The sequence below is a fragment of the Microtus oregoni genome, unplaced genomic scaffold (genome assembly GCF_018167655.1).
Source record: "Microtus oregoni isolate MIOR12 unplaced genomic scaffold, Mior012 000020F_ref0000438, whole genome shotgun sequence".
Taxonomy (NCBI): domain Eukaryota; kingdom Metazoa; phylum Chordata; class Mammalia; order Rodentia; family Cricetidae; genus Microtus; species Microtus oregoni.
The window spans coordinates 9,167,349-9,187,278 of NW_024543079.1; the positions used below are offsets into that span (position 1 = coordinate 9,167,349).

Below are 19,930 nucleotides of genomic sequence, written 5' to 3' on the forward strand. Positions count from 1 at the left end.
AACAGGGGTGCATGGGCAGAGAGTGAGTGGTAGGGATGACTCATGGCAGGTACTTGTGAGATGAGAGGAAGAGGTGGTGGCTGGAAAGACTGGGGGTTGGGAAGTTTCTCTCTCTAATGTGCCAGGGATGATGAACTAGCAGCACAGATGACAAGGGGAGGGGAGATGTATAGCTTAGGTACCACACAGGAGCTCCTCTTTGCCTGCTATTGAGTACCACAGAATGGAATTTCTCTGCCCATGTGGCTGGAATTGAGATGTATTGGGTTGCCAGCAAGGACATAAGCTTACTCCTATCTCCAAGTTCAATCTGCTTTCAGAGCCCTTTATACTTTGTCCCTCTTACCAGCCCCCGAAACCCAATCTTTGCAGCCACTTCTCAGTCCCAGTCAGGATAAGCTGAGATTCCTATTCGGCGATTTTACTCAACCTTGAACACTCCTTTCTATCTTGAGTAGGACATACTTTTGCTTTTTTTTTTTTTAAATTTATTTATTAAGGATTTCTGCCTCGTCCCCACAACCGCTTCCCATTTCCCTCCCCCTCCCCCGATCAAGTCCCCCCCCCCCCTCATCTGCTCGAAGAGCAATCAGGGTTCCCTGACCTGTGGGAAGCCCAAGGACTGCCCACCTCTATCCAGGTCTCGTAAGGTGAGCATTCAAACTGCCTAGGCTCCCACAAAGCCAGTACGTGCAGTAGGATCAAAAACCCACTGCAATTGCTTTTCATCTGTTACCAAGACCTGGCAGGTGGGGCCTGCCAGAGGTAGGTACTACTTCCTGCTCAGTATCTGTCTAGTTGACAACCTAGTTATCAGGGTCTACTCAGGTCCCCAGAATAAGTTTCATTTTTCACTAGCCAGAGAGTATCAGTTGGCTACCAAAGACCTGTTCCATCTGGCTAACTCAACACTACAGAGTTCAAAATTCCCTCTTGATTCCAGTGATTGGTTTTATTCCTTGGAATTAAGTGCTACCTGTCTCACTGTCCAATGAAGTTCAAGCTTCAAGGGACCAAGAATTCTCTGCTGTGGGTGGAGCACCAGTGATAACTAAGACCATTAAGGAAGGGTGGTTCTGTATAGACTACTCAAGCCAGAAAGCTTGGGTGCAGGCCTTTCAACTGGTAGCCCATTCTGATCTTCCTGTTGGCCCGAAGACTTCACCCTTTCATCCCGAATTTCAGTGACGGAAGGAACACTTTGTGGTGATTAGGGCTACTATTGGGTGCCTACAGCTCTGGGAATGGACACAATAAACACTTCCAACCAGTCAATACAGAGAGTCTTTATTCTACCTGGGAGCTTTTGATATCTGGTACTCAGTGCTGACAGGCCTGACCTTAGTGCTGACTGGAGGCTTCATCATACAAGCAAACCTTAAGCAACCTTCTGCTTCTGTCCAGTAGAAAGCTCTCTATAATTGTTTCCCAAATAAACATGGTCTTGTCTTGCTCAATAGGCACTGCTCACACTGGGCTCCTGTGATTCTTAAAGGTTGTATTGTACCTTCCCTTGCTTTCTAGGCCTGTCTTTATGGAAAGAGACTTTGATACTCTCATTCCACATTAGGACAGATGACTTCCATGTCAAGCCCCCTATCCATCTTTCCCTGGGAGAGACCTGCCTACCCTTGCTGACCTGAATGAGCAGATCATGTACTGCACTAAATCCCAGCCCCCTGAGCCTTCATTCTGGCCTGGGGCCTCATTCACAAAGAGGCAGACGCTAAGTTTCCGTTAAGTTGTAGGAGTTTATTTTAAATAACCTACAGTTGATTAAAAGGGAATTCATGATAAAAATAGAAGATACTTGAGGAAAGATGAGGAAATGGACTCTGCACATACACTAAACTAACAATGCCTCTAAAACTAATGATTATAGCAAAAAATGTCTTCACATTAAAATTTTGCTTTTTATGTTTCCCCCTTTTTTTTTTACACAATTACAAAAGAAAAAATAAAAGCCCTAAAACCTTGATTATTTTTACTTTTTTTTTTTTGTTTTTGCTTGTTTCTGTTTTTCTTGGACCAAATGCTCATTTTCCTCTAAATTTATTGACCTGTGGAAGTTTTTAGACAACAAAATCTCTCACATGAAAGACTGGGGTTTCCAAAGAAAAAGATGGATCTCTTAAAGGGTACAAAGAATGCTCCAAACAAAAAAATGATGGGAAAATGGTTTCAGTCACTGATTATTTCATTATCCTTAGACTCACTCGCCCTTTATCCCTCCCCACCCCAAGCTACACGATCTTTAAGATCAAGAAGAAGGCTTAAATATTTTAAAATAATTAAAAAGAAATAAAAATTCACATTTAAAAAGGAACACTCAAGTCAGGAAATATTTTCCCATCATGCTTTTCTGTGAATAGGTGTCTGAACCAAAATACTGCCGATGTCACACTGTTTCAAGTTTAATGAAAACTGATTCCCATGACAATAGAATGACAACTCTAATAGGTGCGCTGGGTTTTTGATTTGTTCTACTTAATTTTAAATTCCTGAAATAGGGAAGAGAAGGGAGTTTAGGAATTTGTTTCTATTAAAATATAGAAGTTATTGCAAAACCCTAACTGTAAAAACGCACCAATATAATGACTGTGCATACAGTAGCTGAGAGAATCCAAACATTGCAGCAAAACTTAATTTGCTTGGCAGGATGCTGACAAATTCCCATTCACTTGTTCTCTTGAAAATAAAAATAAAATTCAAAACAAATCAAACAGCTAGAATTTTGATATCTGAAATATTTTTAAATAAGTTGTCCATAGGACAACTGGCTCAGCTCTCCCTTATAATATCTCCAGGTCTATCTTTTTGCAAAGATGTTGGTTTGTTAAGACTTGCAGCCTCTCCCTCAGGTGTGAGGGCAAGTGAGGCTCAGTTTATCCATCTTCCTCAAACCACACTGTCCCTTTTCATAGAACCCCTGGCAAGACTGGTCAAAACTCGTAGTCCTCATCCGTCATATCAATGGCCCAAGCAAACTTCTCCCTCTGGGTTTTGTTGTAAATCTTCTCAATTGGGACCCCCCACTTCTTACACCTGCAAAAAATAAACAAAGGTAGAGATGAGAAAGGAGATTAGTGTACCTTAATAACAGCCTACAGCAGCAGTCTAGGGTTTTCTGGTACACCAAAAATATTCAAAGTACTTTATTTCATCACCCCATTTAATCTCAACAGAGATCTCTAAAGTAGGTGTTACTACAGATATATAAACCAAAAAGGTAGACTTTAAACAACAACCATGGAGAGAAGGTAAACAGTGGCTCTCCCAGAAGTGTGCAGCTGAGACATGGCATGAGGAAGCTGGCAATACTCTCAAGAGACCTTTCCTTCCTTAAGCAACAGCAAGAGCTTTGCACAGGCCTAATGCTTACCAAGCCACTGTGATCCTAGGGTCCAGATAATTGAGTTTGGAAGTTCCCAAGGCAATTTGTTTATTCTCTTCTCGATCTGTGGCTTGAACTTCCAGCTTCATCAGCTGCTCTTCTAGTCTCTGTACAGCCTTCTTTTTTGATTCTACAACCCTGGAAGAATGGCATTCATTATACATTAAGACTGACCTCTGAATAAGAACAAGACTGTGTCCTCGCATGCCACTAAAGGAGAAAAAGCATGGAAAAGTTTCCCAAGAAATCCTTGGGAAAAAAACAAAACAAAACAAAACAGCTCAGTATAGTGGTTTAGCCTGGGAAGCTAAGAGGATTGTGAGATCAAAGATAGCTATAATAAGGTAGGTGAGCTGGGACACCCAGGCCTCTATATTATGAGGCCAACTGTTGTTTCTTAGCCAGCCCTTGGTACAGTATCAGATACATACTTCTTGGTCTTTGCATCTTTCATGACTTTGGCATCAGCCTTAGCACTTTTCAGGTCCCTTCGAGCATCTGCTAGCTGGTCTTTCTTGGCATCAATCTAGGCAGAAAAAATAGCAGTAAAGTTAGGAATAAAATGAGCCAGAGAGGGAAAATAAGGGCTCCATCTTAGAATGTAAAACCTGGGATTTGTCAGTGTTTTCAAGTATAAATACAGGGGTGGATTTATGAGGGCAAGGGATGGACAGTGACCACAGAAAACAACCCAGCTGCTGTCTGCTACTCATTTATGTTCTTCAGTGAACTTTAAACAATGTGAAGTTCTATAAAAGTAATCTGGAAATCTGGTTGCAATCTTTCAGGGAAACACGCAGCTTTAGAGAACAGAGGAGGGCCCAGATGACAGCTATTATCAAATGAATCCTGTGCCAGGCATTAGTATTTCTTTGTTGTTAGTCTATTAATCTCAAAAAACAAACAGGGTCTCAATATGTAGTCTTGGCCATCCTGGAACTCATTATGGAACTCAAGACTAAATTGGCCTTGAACTCACAGAGATTTGCCTGATTCTGACTCTCAAATGCTTGGATTATAGGTGTGGGTTGCAATATCTGGCCTTTAGCATCCCTTTTAAGAATACTGTAGGAGAAACTCAATATTGAGACTGGATTCTCATTATCTACTAAGGAAGCATTGATCATTTCTCACATTTATCAACTCTGGGAAAGAACTGCCAGCTTTGAGAAAAAGGATGTACTAAAGAGAATATCTAGGAAAATAATAATAAAAAAAGGCAAATAGCATTAATTAGAAATGGCTTCGCCTCGACTTTCTGTTTTAGAAAGTAGAGGAGTCTAAACTGAGAAGAAAATTAGTCACTCAATAAGAGAGATGTGAAAAACATCAATTGCAGATTTTTCCTCCACAAAGGTAATCTTATGGAATCCATATCTATAAAGAAAAGCCAGAACATTTTTCATCCTTTCTTGCTTGTTGGAATCCTTGAAAAGCTAAGTTCTACTTTGGATGTTGCTTAGAAACAGCAGTAGGCAATACTAGGATACTAAAGCTAAAGCTAGTGAGTTGTGCTGCTGGGTTCCAAAAAAGTCTCATTCCTGTGATCACCCTGATGACCTGTGAGGTCAAGAGAATATCCCTGAGTAATACATGTTGATTGACACACACTGGATTATTGTTGACTGAGCCTAAAATTTGTTAGACAAACAACCCCTCATCCCCCGCAAAAACAAAAACCAAACCCACATAAAATGCAGCCTAAGATTAGAAACAGTGCACCATTGTGAGAGAATCATTAAATATGTTTTACTGTTAGTGGCTTCCTTCCAACATCTATGTCGTTTAAGTTACTGGAACTGACTGTGCACACGAAAGCATAATAGCTACCACTAACCAGACGCTTCTCAGGTTAGAAATGCAGCAGACCACAGTCCCCACCATTTCTGTGAACGCTAAACCGGCTAGCTAGGTCAAATTCTCTAAGCATCAAAGACGCCATTGATTCACTAGGCAATGGAGCGTGTGTTTGCTTTGTGGGTACATAGGCAAAGGTTCCGAGGCTTGGCGGGCTTGTTTGTCAGACATTCTGAGCTGCTCAAACGGGGTTCCAGAGTAAGAGCAACAAATGATCCAAGAAGGGTCTCCTAAACTGGGTAAACGGCACTCCAGTACTCAGGCTTTAGTCTGAGCTTAGAATGCCAACCTAAGGAGTAAGCAGTATCAGAGGATCTCCGTTTAACAGAAGGGCAAAGCAAAGGTAAATGCTAAGACAGCAGTCGGTGGGGTTCTTGGCTTGCTAACCCTGTACATAGACTAGAGAGCTCTGTGATCTGTATTCACTCACTGTGGATATGAAGATTCCCTTCAGGCAGCTGCAGCAAAGCCTCTAGATTTTGTCTTTAGATTTATAGACATCATAAAAATATTAATAGAGAAAAAATTTTCTGAAATGTGGATTAAGTTTTACTACAAAGCAGTTTCGTAAAACTGAGTTGTTCAAGTACAGAATTCCATAAACTTGGGTGGAAAAAAAATTTTATCTGTACTTCAGCTACTCTCTAGCTGACTTTTATTATTTCCTCTTTAAGGCAAGAACTCAAAGAAATATAACTTATCCTGTGACTATTAACAACAGATGTTGAATAGTTTCCTATTATACATTACAGTGTTATAGAAATCTTGAAATATCATTTTTATTTATTACTATCTTAGACTGTATAGTAATTATTAGGACTACCTCAAGACCTTAAATAAAGATCTTAATTCCTGTGCCACAAACTGTGTTTTAATATAACTGGTTTCCACGTGCAACTGTTTCATCATGAAGTATCTGCAAATTTTCATTTTGGGTGAGGGAGTTCAGATGCAGAGTTAAGCAGCCAATGATAAGAGAGAGGAAGGAGAGCTGCACGACAGTGGAACCAACATCAACCTGTTTTTATCAGTCTCTCCCTATAGGGCACAACCCTGACACAGTCAGATCTGAATTTAACAGATGTAAACATCTGTGCTAGGATTAGAGGGGAATTAAACACCATTGCTTGACCATCTTTTAAACTTGAAACAATCTGATAGGAAAGAGTTAACTTTCCCTTCCCCTGCTTATACCTTAGGGACTAAACCGAGGGTTTCATGTGAGGTAGACAAGCATAGGTAGGCTACACCACTGGGGTGTCTCCATCTTGGCTAGAGCATAAGACTTTATTTTTTGTGCTGCTAGGGATGGAGCCTAGTGCTCCATGCTCGACAAGCAGTCTACCACAAAGCTGCACTCTTATTTCCAGTTTTCTTAACTACAACAGGGACAACAATTAGCAATTCAGGGGTTCATCGAAGTTAGCACTTCAAAGTAGAAAATAACTAATACAGAACTTGTGTTCCCAGCACAAACATTTTAGGAAAACAAACAAACTAACAGATAGTATTGATGCTATCCAATAATCTCCACTTGTTAGCTATACAACAGGTATTTCTTCAGAAGGGAACCAAGCTAGTCTGCTGTTATCCCAGCCTACACAAGATCAGATTCCAGAAGCCTCTCATTTTTATAAGATGTTGCACACGACTGACTCCCTTTGCTATCCTACCTTTGGAACCCTCCATACCTTAGACTGCAAGTTCATCATTGATTTCTCAAAGGTCTTTGGTGGCGCCCTCTGGTGGTTACAAAGAATTGCAACAGCTCGATTGGCACGGTTATAAGATAGAATCTTTGCTGGTACATTCTCATCAGCTGTAAAGAAATAAAAGAGTAACAGTCAATTTATATACCAATAATATATAAATGACATATCTTCTATGGACTTCATCCTTGTGATGTTTGTACCAACCTTCAACTTATCATAACCAAGTATCCCTGAAGGTACAAGGTCAAAATTTTCGTCAAAAGCAGGAAATGTCTACATAAACCTGAATGAGTTCCTATCACAAGAGGAATTTTAGAAGTCTACTTTCTTTTTTCTTTTTTTTTTTCTTTTTTTGGTTTTTCGAGACAGGGTTTCTCTGTGGTTTTGGAGCCTGTCCTGGAACTAGCTCTTGTAGACCAGGCTGTCCTCGAACTCACAGAGATCCGCCTGCCTCTGCCTACCGAGTACTGGGATTAAAGGCGTGCGCCACCACCGCCCGGCTCTACTTTCTTTTTTTAAGCTTACTAGATTTTGTAAGCAGGTCTTACTATGTAGTCTAGGTAGTCTCTAAACTACTGGGCTCCTGAGCAGCTAGAACTACTGTGCCCAGCTTGTCTCTAATATCACAAGGAAATCTACATTAAAAAAAAAAAAAACAACTCAGGAATTTGGCCACAGACCCTTCTACTGCTTGTCTCATTCCCTGTCTCCAAATTACCATCCAAACGTAGCCTGAAGAACATGCTGTACTGGGTGAAAAGACTACAGAAAGATGAGATGAAAAAAATCTTAAACTGTGTATGTTAAAGCCATTGTGACAGAGGCTGCAGAGATGGCTCTATGGTTAAATACACTTCATGTTCTTGCAGAGGACCTGCAAGGACATGGTTTGGTTTCTAATACCCCTGGTATTGCCTCACAGCCATTTGTAATGCTAGTTCTAGAGATCTGACTTCATTTTTTTTTTTAAAGCAATTTTTAAAAATCACACCCTAGGACTGGGGAGATGGCTCACTGGTTAAGAGCACTGGCTGCTCTTCCATAGGACCAAAAACTCACATGGCAGCTCGCAACTGTCCATAACTACAATTCCAGGGGATCCTGCATTCTCACACAGACATACATGCAGACAAAACACCAATGACCACAAAATAAATTAAAAAAAAAATAAATAAAAATCATACACTAAAATATTGATTTTCAGTTATACCCTTTTCTGGCTCATCTGAGACTACTGGACACACTTACAGAAGACCGTGGATATCCAGGCCCCAGGAATGGTGGTGGCTCATGCCTACAGTTCCAACTGTGGGGAGGCTTTAGGCAGTAGGTTTACTATTTAAGGCTAGTCTAGAGCACATAATGAGTTATGGCAAGCCTTCAGATACAGTGTGAAAACTTATCTTAAATGAAGAGGGGAAAAAAGAAAGTACTAAGGTCCTAAGAGTAATTATTATGTACCACACTATTAAGAAAACAAAACAAAACAACAACAACAACAAAAATACCAGAAAAAAAAATTTACTCTCATATTTTTCTGGAAACTATGACAACTTTACCATCCCCAATTTAATAGCATTGTGTGTACCTTGTAAGCTTTTAAGTGAAACAGAGAAAACACAAAAATTCTTAGAGCAAAGTTCTTGTATCATTCCAAGAAATCAAGAATTTGGAAAAAAAAAAAAAAAAAAAAAAAAAAAAAAAAGAATTTGGGGTAGGAGTGGGAAGAAAGGCACTGGTTTTGTTTAGATAGCTAGGCCTCTTCTAGAGGTCAGAGGGGAAGAGTGAAGCTCTGGTACCATCCGAGGGGCAGCCTAACAGAACTACTTACGAGCTGTGAGCTCTTTAAGCTGCTGTTGTAGCGTGATGGACGCATTGTATGTACGAAACACCTTAGCGGTCAAACCTTCCATGAGATCCTGAAGGTGCTTATTTAGAATGCCAGTCTGCAGAAGACAAAGCAACACAGAGGATATTGAAATTGGGGTAAAAGCCAAACGCAACTTTTCCTTGCAGTAAGCACCAGGAGTCATTGTGCCATGCTGTCATCATCCTGATAAGTTATTGCCCTGTCCTCTAAGAAGGAAGTTAGCCAAAGAAGGAAAACAATTTCAGAATACAAGATTGCATGATACCTTCCTACAAAGTACTTCAATCTTGAGCAGTTCAAAACAAATTTGTTCTTTTCTATAAGTCTTTCCCAGTACAGAAGTCAAGTGAGAGTCTTAGTTCTCTAGCACAGGCAGCTGGGCATCTCATGAAAGAATGCAAAAAAGAGGAAAAAATACAGTAGGCCTCTGCCTGGAGGCTCTGGTAGTAATGTGAAGCAGAGGGTGTCTGCTCCTGGTTACAGATGCATTGTGTGCTCCCAGGGAGGAAGGGCATATAGAATGTCACTGACAAGCTAGCCTGAATGGATAACAGCCCAAGCATCCTTTGGCAACTTTCGTCTTCAGGAGCCTGAGACTGCCTGGGACTCTAGACCAGGGTCTACTCACATTAAGTCGATCAAAAAGATCATCCTCGGGCTGCTTGTTCTCCATAAATAGTTGTAGGTTCTTAAAAACCTAAAAGAAGTAAGTCCCATTATTATTCTTCTTAAAATCTTCAGAAATAACGTTAAAGTCACAAAAACTTGCAAAACAGAAAAAGGCACAGTGACCACCCATATATACTATACCGAAATTCTTGCTTTGTATGTGTAAATTTACATAATTATCTAAGTATCTGTTCTGAGTCATTTGTGGGTATGTATTATAGCACTTTAGCTCTAAACATCCCAGTGTCTACTTCCTAAAAACAGAAACTCTCCCTGATATTCAAACTATATGCTTCCCCCAGTTGCATGACTTAGCTTATTTATATATATGTGTGTGTGTGTGTTATATATATATATATATAACTTAGCACTGTTATCTAGTAGATGAGAGTAATAAGTGCATGTATGCCTATTTCATGGGTCTATGGAACTGCAGCATGATCTACTGTGATAGGCTCAGAGAACGGAAAATTGAAAAATTATCACTTCATTCAGTTGGAAATTGGCCTAGGGCTAAGCAAAGGCACAAAGTGTCAAGTGTGAGGCATGACTCGATATGCTCATGTGCTTAAAATTGCTAAAGTGGTTGGGTCCAATTTATGCTAAGTTTGCTGTAAGGGCTAACTCTCTGCAGACTGTTACAAACTGCTTCCAGAGATGGCTGCATATTCCTAAAAGTAGCAGAGGTTGCAGGATGGGGCTAAAATGAGGCAGAGAACACACCAAGCAAAGCAGTATCTTTGAGAATATTTTCACTAGAGCCCAGCAAAATGTGGAACATACAAAAAGCACTCAATAAATATTTGTTGAATGAATAAATAAGTAAAAAAGCAAGCCAGAGAGCACAGACCACATGAACTTACTCTTTTCTCAACTGGGACTTTGTTATAGTATCTGATTGAGTCCTTTCCAGGAAAGTCAAATTCCACCACATATTCCTGACCATCCAATTCTGGGTGTAGATTGATGTGTTCCACTCTAAGTGAACAGCAACCCACAGTGTCTGCTGTTTCTCCTTCCTCCTTCTCATTGCCTGCTCTCAGAGCAAGCTGCGCAGGAAAAGGGGTTGGGGTTGTTAAGAAAGAGATAAGCATCAGTGAAGAGACATGGACCGTATATGATCTCTAGGAAACCCTAAACCAGAACCCTCAATTCTTCTATGGATGAAGCCACCAGTCTGCACAGCCTGGAAACTAGATTCTACAATGTTGTGACTCATGTGAAAGACACAGAGATAGTCAAAGACTAAGTTTCTCTACTGTATCCTTAGAATGGAGACAGAAAATTTAACAAGGGAACAAATGAGAACATTTTTTTCCCACTGGGCACATTAAAACTGTTATCAATTTTGTGGGAATTCAGAATTTGGGTTAAAATATAAGCAGTGCAAAATGAAAAGAAAAACAACTTAAGAGTACTAAGAAACTGAACTCTATAGTACTATCTTTGAAAATGTATTTGTAATAAATCACACTTTGTTTAACTAATTTTATAAGTTATAATCATCTTTTTCTAAAAGAATGAAATGGAGAAGAAATATCAGAATTCAGGTCTAGTAGTTAAGCAGTGGTTTGTGCAATTTCTGAACTGATTGCATAGAAACAAATATGTGTGTTGGACTTTGACATAAAATAAGTACTTTCGCATTATAGGTTAGGGTAGTAAAAAAAGTTTTAAAGTATCACAGTTATCTTCACTGCCCCCTAAAAGAAAAATTCAATTTATGTAGAACCTTCTGTTACAAAGATGAGTAGTACTCAACAGCAAACGTATTGTGGATGCCTCTTTGTAGCCACATCTACTTTTCCTACTAGGATAGGATAGACTTGGTGATAAGTCACACAGCAGATAAATACTCCCGACCCTATACTTACAGAGCTGATACTCTCTATACCTATAAACAGAACTGTCCAATGCGGATAAAGGAACCTGCTCCCACCTTATCAATGAAGTACAGTGCTACAGCTCTCTGCCGAACTTTCATCTCTTTGGACTTCCAGTCTTCCCGATACTGATTTCGGATCTTGTCCACACATTTCTTCAGCCGCCGAGCAGTCTCGTATTTCTGCCAGTCTTTCTCACCCTGTAGAATCCAAAGGTGGATTATTTACAGAGTGTAAAATAACATACTGAATATTCAGAGCTCTGAATAAAAGAGTATAACCAGAGCTTAAAGCAATGCTGAAATCACAGAACTGAAGAGAAAGTCTGGAGCATTTATTTAACCTGTTATACTTCCACTAAGCACAACAGACCCACGTATAATTGCTAAAAAAGCTTCCGAGTCTATAAAATGTTCACACTCTTGGTAGAAGCCCACAAGCCATGCCCCCAAACTTACTTAAGATTTCATTTATTATGTATATAGTGTTCTGTCTACATGTATGCCTGCAGGCCAGAAAAGGGCATCAGATCTTGTGAGCCACCATGTGTTTGTTGGGAATTGAACTCATGACCTCTGGAAGAACAGCCAGTGCTCTTAATCACTGAGCCATCTCTCTAGCCCCCCAAACTGACTTCTGTCAACATAAAGAACAGACGCATTCCCAGTCCCTCACATGCACCACAGTCTTGCTCCCGAATCTCAGATTCAATACCAGTTTTCTGCTAGCACTGACTTCTAATAAATTTAAGACAGCCATTGAGTTCCATGGAGCTATCAAAAAAAAAAAAAAACAAGCCGGGCGGTGGTGGCGCACGCCTTTAATCCCAGCACTCGGGAGGCAGAGGCAGGCGGATCTCTGTGAGTTCGAGGCCAGCCTGGTCTACAAGAGCTAGTTCCAGGACAGGAACCAAAAGCTACGGAGAAACCCTGTCTCGAAAAACCAAAAAAAAAAAAAAAAAAAAAAAACCTAAGACTACATGTAATTAGCAAGGAACACAATGACTTCCATGAACAGTTATAGATTCTAACTTCTATATTAAAAAGCAGGGTCTGGTGAGATTGAGAAAAACAATGTTTCTGGGGATACCTTCTCTCCTTCTTTGGAGCTTTTGGCATAAAGCCTGAGGTCTGATCTGAAAGCCCATGAAATGTTATAAAAATGTAAAAATGTTTCACATGCCTGATATTGGAAACCTAACCGAGAACCTGTGGCTGGGGAGCTCATATGTCTGAGGCATGAAGGTACTACCATGATTTTGCTAAATAGATATGGAGGTAAAAAGCTGTCTTCTAAATACACATTTCTATACCCACAGGCTAGCGCAGCTCTTGGTCCTCATCAGCAAAACTTGTGCAAGATATGGATGTAGTTAATACCAAGGCTGCAAATGATCTTAAGTACAGAGAACCAATGACTGTAGGATGCTCAGCCATGAATGGGACCTCTATATCACACACTCTGACCTCAAGGTTCAGGAAGCATTGGAAAAGGTGATGGAAAGACTATTTGAGGCACAGGTTAGTGAGGACTGGGCCCAAAGTGTCTTCTGGACATGGTAGTGCCATTCTATAAGAACTCACAGCAGCTGTGAGTTGCCTGCACAGGATCAAGCCAGTCAGCATTCCTGTATGGAGTGGGGAGGGAAGTGTACACAAGTCCCAACTTGTAGCTGAGGAGTTCCTGACATTTGGTGACTGTTGGTGTTGTGCTTAGTTTTCTTTAGAGGTGTGGTACCTGGTAGCTTGCCCATGCCCCAGTGGAAGGCCATACCCATGCATATGTGGGCACCACTAGTTCAACTGAGTGGGTTACTACTAAAAAGAGTTGCCATGAAATTCAGAGGAAGGTGTGTGTGTTTAACATGGAATAGGTGAAGGTGGGAAGTTGGGAGTGATCCAAATAAACTGTATGTATACATGAAATTCTTAAATAATAACTATCATTAAAAGATTTTAAAAATCATCATTAAAAAACTGATTTCTGCTACCATCCTGAGTGAAAACAGACCCACAAGCAAGGACTAATAATGTCAAAACAAGAAAGATTAGGAAAATTCCATATAGGCAAAGAGTTTGACATTAACACGGGAAAAAACAGGTTCTGAAGAATACAAGAATCTGGGGCTGGAGAGATTACTGATGTGGAGTAGAAAAGCAGTTTGGTAAAACAACACAGCTATTGCAGGAGCCTTGACTCCCTCTCCTCTTTCCCTAGTTGGCAACCTCTCCATAATAGAGAGAAAACTAGTTAGTGTCAGTTATAAACCAGTGATCACCATACTTTCTCTTATAAATCTAGATACTTATCCACTCAGTAAAACAGGCAGATGAGTCAAGGCTGCAGAGAAGGAAGTGAGTTGAATTCGTCTTTGAGCCCTTCATAGGAATCCGTATTGAGAAAGATGTCATTTGCCACTGCACTTTGAACATGTAATGTAGTAATAGGAACGGCGGGGCTGCGTCCCTGGCACCCCGGCCACCTGGCTAGCTTATGCCCCAAAATAACAACACACAAACTGTATTCTTTTAAACACTGCCTGGCCCATTAGTTTCAGCCTCTTAACCCATTTCTAATAATCTATGTAGCACCACGAGGTGCGCTTACCAGGAAAGATTCAGCATGTCTGACCTGGTGGGCGTCTGCCTCAGAGAGCAGAGCTATTGCCTCTGCCTGGGAGAGGGGGAGCATGGCGTCTCTGAGCTCACTTCCTCTTCCTCCCAGCATTCTGTTCTGTTTACCCCACCCACCTATGTTCTAACCAATAAAATGGGCCAAGGCAGTTTCTTTATTTTTTTAACCAATGACCTTCCTCCATCAATGTAAGACAAACTCAGCATGGTCAGATGCTTGTTTCTGAGATAGGGTCTCTCACTGACCTGGAACTCACCACTTAGGCCAGATTGTTGGACAAGCCAGGCCCAGGAATCCTGGCTCTACCTCCCCAGAGCTGGGTTTACAAGCATTACCATGCCCAGCTTTATTATTATTATGAATTGCCACATCTGTATTTTTAAAAATGTCATACAAGTATACAATGAAATATGATCTTATCTATCTCTCATTTTTCCTCAAGCCCTCCATACCCACCAACTTCAAGTTTTTGGTTTTATGATAACTCAGTGAGTATAGTTAGTGCCACCCATAGATTCCTATGTGCACGGCATGGTAGCATCCACTGTACCATGTGAAATCCAACAGAATTTAAGAGGAAAAACAACAACAACAAAACCAAGACTTTCCAAATACTAGGATTAAAAGTTTGTACCACAATGTCCAGCATATCAGAATACTTTTTGTTATTAAGTGATTGAATATATTGAATATGGTGCCATGACAATGTCAGATGTTAGGGTCAAGAATTTATTATATATCTATTCTTACATAGTTGAAATAATTTATTAAAAATAAAACTCAGAAATGGCCAGAGGTTAAGAGCACTTGTTGCTCTTACAGAGGAACTACATTTGGTTTCCAGTAACTTAACACTGTTCCTACTGTTCAGGCCTTTATCTGGACTTCACGGCCACGAGGCATACAACACAGCGCACATACATTCATGCAGGCAAAACACTCATATGCATAAAATAAAAATAAATTAAAACAACAACCCCCAAAACTCCTAAAGCTTGAACCTTTGTTTAAGAGAAGAAAAAAATTATTTAAGAAAAGAATGCTTCTCTGGGTAGCAACACAAAATTAAAAACTATTCAAGGTATTATCAAACCCCAACCTCTGAAGACATTGCTGTTTTGTTAAAGGGAAGACAGCTTAAGACAGGACTGAGAACAAGTTCAAGAAGCCAGAGGCAGCCGGGTGGTGGTGGTGGTGCACACCTTTAATCCCAGCACTCTGGAGGCAGAGGCAGAGAGGTAGGGAGGCAGGGAGGCAGGGAGGGAGGGAGAGAGGGAGAGGGAGGAAGGGAGAGGGAGGGAGAGGGGGAGAGGGAGAGAGGGAGAGAGGGGGGGAGAGAGAGAGAGAGAGAGAGGGAGGGAGGGAGGGAGGGAGGGAGGGAGAGAGAGAGAGAGAGGGAGGGAGAGAGAGAGAACGAGAACGAACACCCAAAATAACAAAAACAAAAAGAAGCCAGAGGCACTACCTCACCCCTGGGTCAACAACATCACCTCTTTGATAATGACTTTTTTTTGGGGAATCTCATCCCAGTTGACTCAAGTGTATCTTGGGCACATGCATCTAGACAGGGATAATCTCTGGGTGATTCTCAAGTTTACTATCTTAGCCACTGTCTAAGAAAGCTGGAAAAAATACTTGCTATGCAGTTATCCGGTTATTGTCTGGGTAAAACTGGCTGGCTTTCCGCTCTAATTAAGGTGGTACTCTAGTTTGCCTAACAAGGAACTCACTCTTGTGAGAATACAATCCATTATAATCTTTGCCTATAATAGAACACAACAACCATATATTTGGAATCTATTTCCCTTTCTCCACTGCCATTGCCATTATCTGCCTTGGTCTCTACAGTTTCTTGCCTGAAGAACAACAGTTGTCTTGTGGCCTAATTTCCTGTTTGTGTGAAATCTAGGCTTCATCGAGTAGTCACAACTATAAATTATGCCACAAGTCAAGCCTATTTTTCTCTTTAAGATCTAGGTTAGTAGTTTCCTTTTGGACTTAGGAATTGTTTTAAAAAAAGAAAAGAAAGAAAATATAAAAGAAGGAAGGAAGGAAAGAAGGAAGGAAGAAGGAAGGAGAGAGAGGAAGGAATAAAAAAGAAAGGGGGAAAAAAAAGACTTGGAGCTAAAGTCCCAGCCTGTATCCCTCTGTAGGGCCTTCTTCATGTCTCTTTTTTACACAAATTAAGCCAACAATGCTGGTGGGTATTTTTACTGCTGTCCAAACATCTGAGCCCTTCTTTCTCATGGCAGAGATTTCAGAAGGTCTCATTCTCTCTCTGGAATGCTAATTCCTTTTGTTTCTCTTTCCACAGACAAATAAAATTCCTATTCATCTCATAAATCAAATTTTAAATATTATCTTTTTGGAAAGCTTTCCCTGAAACTGAGATAAGATCAAGCCCCGAGGTATACACTTAAATGGTATTCCTACTCTGCTCAGCAGCATTTATCACAGCTTATATTTATTGCTGTGATTACATGTCATTCCTACTAATCTTGCTAAAGTTGGTAACCTGTTTAAGACACCCTTCCATTCAAAGTCCTTAAGTGGGTCTTTTCCTGGAACAGAACACAGTCTTTTCTTTGGCATGCTATTTAAGACTGGCCACAATTTAACCGCAGGATGTCATGGGAGAGCATGAGATTAGAGATCTAAATTACTTTCCAAGAAGACTGACAGAGTTACCAGCTATCAGATGTAGGAGTTTTTTTTTTTTTAATTCCCACAGACTAAATTTATTCATCTACAAAGTGGACCCTGTTATGGTTATTAAATATCAACTTACATGAAAAAGCCTTTCAACACTACAATAATATTCATCATAGATTGACAAGTTTTTGCCTGTGGTGATATACATAGAATTTACTATTAGTGTATGACATTTAGTATATTCATGATGTTATGGATCCACCACTACTTAGTAGTTGTAGTGTAGATAGTACATATACATTGTGGTGTGTGATATATGCATGTGTGCATGTAGGCACAAATCTCTGTGCAAGCAAAAAGAGACCCTCCACCTTATTTTTAAAAGATCTATTTTTTTAAAAGTACTATGGGTATTTTGCGTGTGTACCACATACATGTAGTACCCAGAGGCTGGAAGAAGGCATCAGATGCCCTGGAACTGAACTGGTTGTGAGCTGCCATGTGGGTGCTGGGAATTTAACTCCAGTCATCTGGAAAAAACACCCAGTGCTCTTAGCCACTGAGCCATCCCTTTAGCCCCTCCACCTGATTAAGACAGGATCTCTTACCGAACCTGAAACTCACAATCTCAGCTAAGCTGGCTGATGAGTGGGTTCCCATCATCAGGCATGCCTGGCTTTGCCTAGCTTTATGTGGGAGATGGAGACATTAACTCAGGTCAGGTCTCACCTATCATGCCATTTCCCCCAACCGTATTCGACAGTTTCTGATTAACATATTCCCTATGTACCCTCTTTTGTCCATAGGCACCCCAATGTGCTTAGAAGACCTCTTTAAACACCTAACTTTAATCTGACTTCCTCCTTTAAAAAAAAAAAAGAGTATTAAGGATGTTAAGAAAAACAACTAGGGGCTCAAGAGATAGCTCAGCAGATAGAAGCACTGGCTATTCTTTCTTCCAGAGGACCCCAACTCATAGCCAAGCACCCACATGGCAGCTCATAACTGCCTGTAACTTCAGTTTCAGGTGATCTACACCTTCACACAGACATACATGCACACAAATGAGTGCATATGAAATAAAAAATAAACTATAAATTTAATTTTAAAAAACTACTCTATTAATAACAGTTACCTTTCTTCTAACACAACTGAATCCTTACACAATTTGCCCACCAACCTTCAAGTGTGTCAAGGAATAAAACTATATAGCTTACCCACTTCTATAGCTCTGTAAGCTAATTACACAGGGAGAATAGCATGATTTTTAACTTTCTTTCTCTACTCTCCTTCTTGATTCTATACTTACTCAGAACCAGAAAAGCATACCCAGGTGGTATTTTTTAATAAGAAAGTAGAGACATATATCAGACCACAGGGTGTAAGCTAGAAAGTATACATCTATCTACATAGCTTTTTGCTCTTTTAGTTGTAATTCACATTTCCACAATGTCTAATGGAGGAAGCTTGTAGAACTCTTCAGAGCATATAGCTAGTTAGCTAACAAGAGAGCAAGACAGTCCCTTTCAATAAATCTAATAATTAAAAACACCACGAGTGTGTAAGATAATATATGGTGGGCTTTTAATACAAGAAATCACATCTGTTCTTAAAGGAACTTATTCACGTGAGACCTTAGAAAGCCAATATATAAGACTCTAGGTTTTATAGCTTGTATCTACATTCATAGAAAATTCCTGCACTTCTCACATCCTGACTACCAGACAGTAAGCAGTAACTGTGAATGCAAGAGATGCATCTGCACAATTGCTATTACCATAAATACAATAGGACACAAACGGAAACATCTTTGGGAGGTTAGCAGGTAATGATAACCATGAAAGCACTTGCCTCCTTTGAGGGAATGAGATGAGGTTTGTTTAGTTTTTAATTTTTTTTTTTTGGGGGGGGGGGGAGGATTGGGAAGAAGGGTATTTCAAGACAGGGTTTCTCTGTTGTAACAGTCCCGGCTGTCCTGAAACTTGCATGGCTGCCAGGCTGGCCTTGAACTCACAGAGACCCGCCTCTCCTTCCAAGTGCTGGGATTAAAGGCATGTGCCACCACTGCCAGGCAGAAGGTCTAAGTTTTGAACTTGTTAAAGTTTTAAATTTGTAAAAGCACACTGCAAGGCAATAAAAAAAAGAAAGAGATTATCAGCCCCACCAAGGTGTAGCCTATAGTTATGCTTACCTTGATTCGTGAACTGGGATTCAGCATGATGTATTTAATAGAACCCTGGATATTCTCTGTCCAGGAGACCAGCCAAGTAACCTTGTTATCATGTCGGACTTCTTTCCATTTATGTCCTGGAGGAGGAGAAGGAACCTTGGCATCTCTGTGAAAATAACCATGTAGACTAGGTAAATAAAATGAAAAGTGACAAACCATGTCCCTTTTCATAACCAGAAGTGGACCTATCTGCTAAGTATGTATTTTCAACCACCTCCCACCCGTCGCAATTCTGAACAAAAACTTGGAAATCTACCCATGGAAACATAAAAAGCTCTTTTCATAGCCCCAACCACCAGCTTTGAGGAAAAAGCTCTGCATCTCAAGTCTACCCCTAAAGATGAACCTTTGTGCTCACTTGCTACAGTTGATAATGATGTCCTCAGGCATGATCCTTCTCTTCAGCATGCCCATCTTGGGATGGTTACCCCGGCCACGGAAAAGCCCTGGAGGCTCTATCTTGAAGTTGGCAATCCGTTCTCTATGATTATCCATAACACAAAAGCCATATTCTTTCAATAATTTTTCATTTTCTTCTTTGATTTTCTGAAATAAGAGCAAGGAAGTACTTTATTTTAAACTCCTGCCTGCTAAAACTTACTTAACTTTATCTCTTGTGAGAGAAAGACCAAGAGGTAAAGACCAAAATTTGCTCAGAAATAAACTCAAATAAAGGAAAATGTCTATTGGATCTTAAACTTATACATAATAAATTGCCAAAAGATCTACTGAGAATAAATGACTTTACACAGGTTCTCACTTGGGGCTTTTGTAGTACTGCTGAACTAAATCTAATGTATACCAGATAAGTACTCTATCATTGAGCTACAGCATCAACCCTTGGTCTTCTATTGTAAAGGGTACAGACCTATGAATGTCACTTATTTTCAATTCAACTTAGTTTTAAAAACATGGTCTCATGCATCATGTATCCCAGGATATCTTCAAACTCTCTACAACTTAAAATGATCTTAAATTTCTGATTTTCTAGTCTCCACTTCCCAAGGATTGATTGCTATTATAGAAATG

General features: G+C 40.2%; 1 protein-coding gene across 1 annotated transcript in view; it reads right to left on the reverse strand.

Annotated features, from left to right (window-relative positions):
* Window positions 1-1,731: 1,731 nt before the first annotated feature.
* Top1 (DNA topoisomerase I) overlaps window positions 1,732-19,930 on the reverse strand; it is an 83,942-nt gene continuing 65,743 nt past the window's right edge. The window contains exons 12-21 of the mRNA XM_041670288.1: window positions 19,260-19,447; window positions 18,863-19,007; window positions 11,442-11,585; window positions 10,366-10,551; window positions 9,462-9,530; window positions 8,795-8,909; window positions 6,943-7,070; window positions 3,826-3,920; window positions 3,383-3,532; window positions 1,732-3,045 (exon numbers count right to left, since the gene is read on the reverse strand). Of these exons, the coding sequence (XP_041526222.1) occupies window positions 2,943-3,045; window positions 3,383-3,532; window positions 3,826-3,920; window positions 6,943-7,070; window positions 8,795-8,909; window positions 9,462-9,530; window positions 10,366-10,551; window positions 11,442-11,585; window positions 18,863-19,007; window positions 19,260-19,447 (1,323 nt within the window). The 3' untranslated portion in view covers window positions 1,732-2,942. The remainder of the gene's footprint in view (window positions 3,046-3,382; window positions 3,533-3,825; window positions 3,921-6,942; window positions 7,071-8,794; window positions 8,910-9,461; window positions 9,531-10,365; window positions 10,552-11,441; window positions 11,586-18,862; window positions 19,008-19,259; window positions 19,448-19,930) is intronic.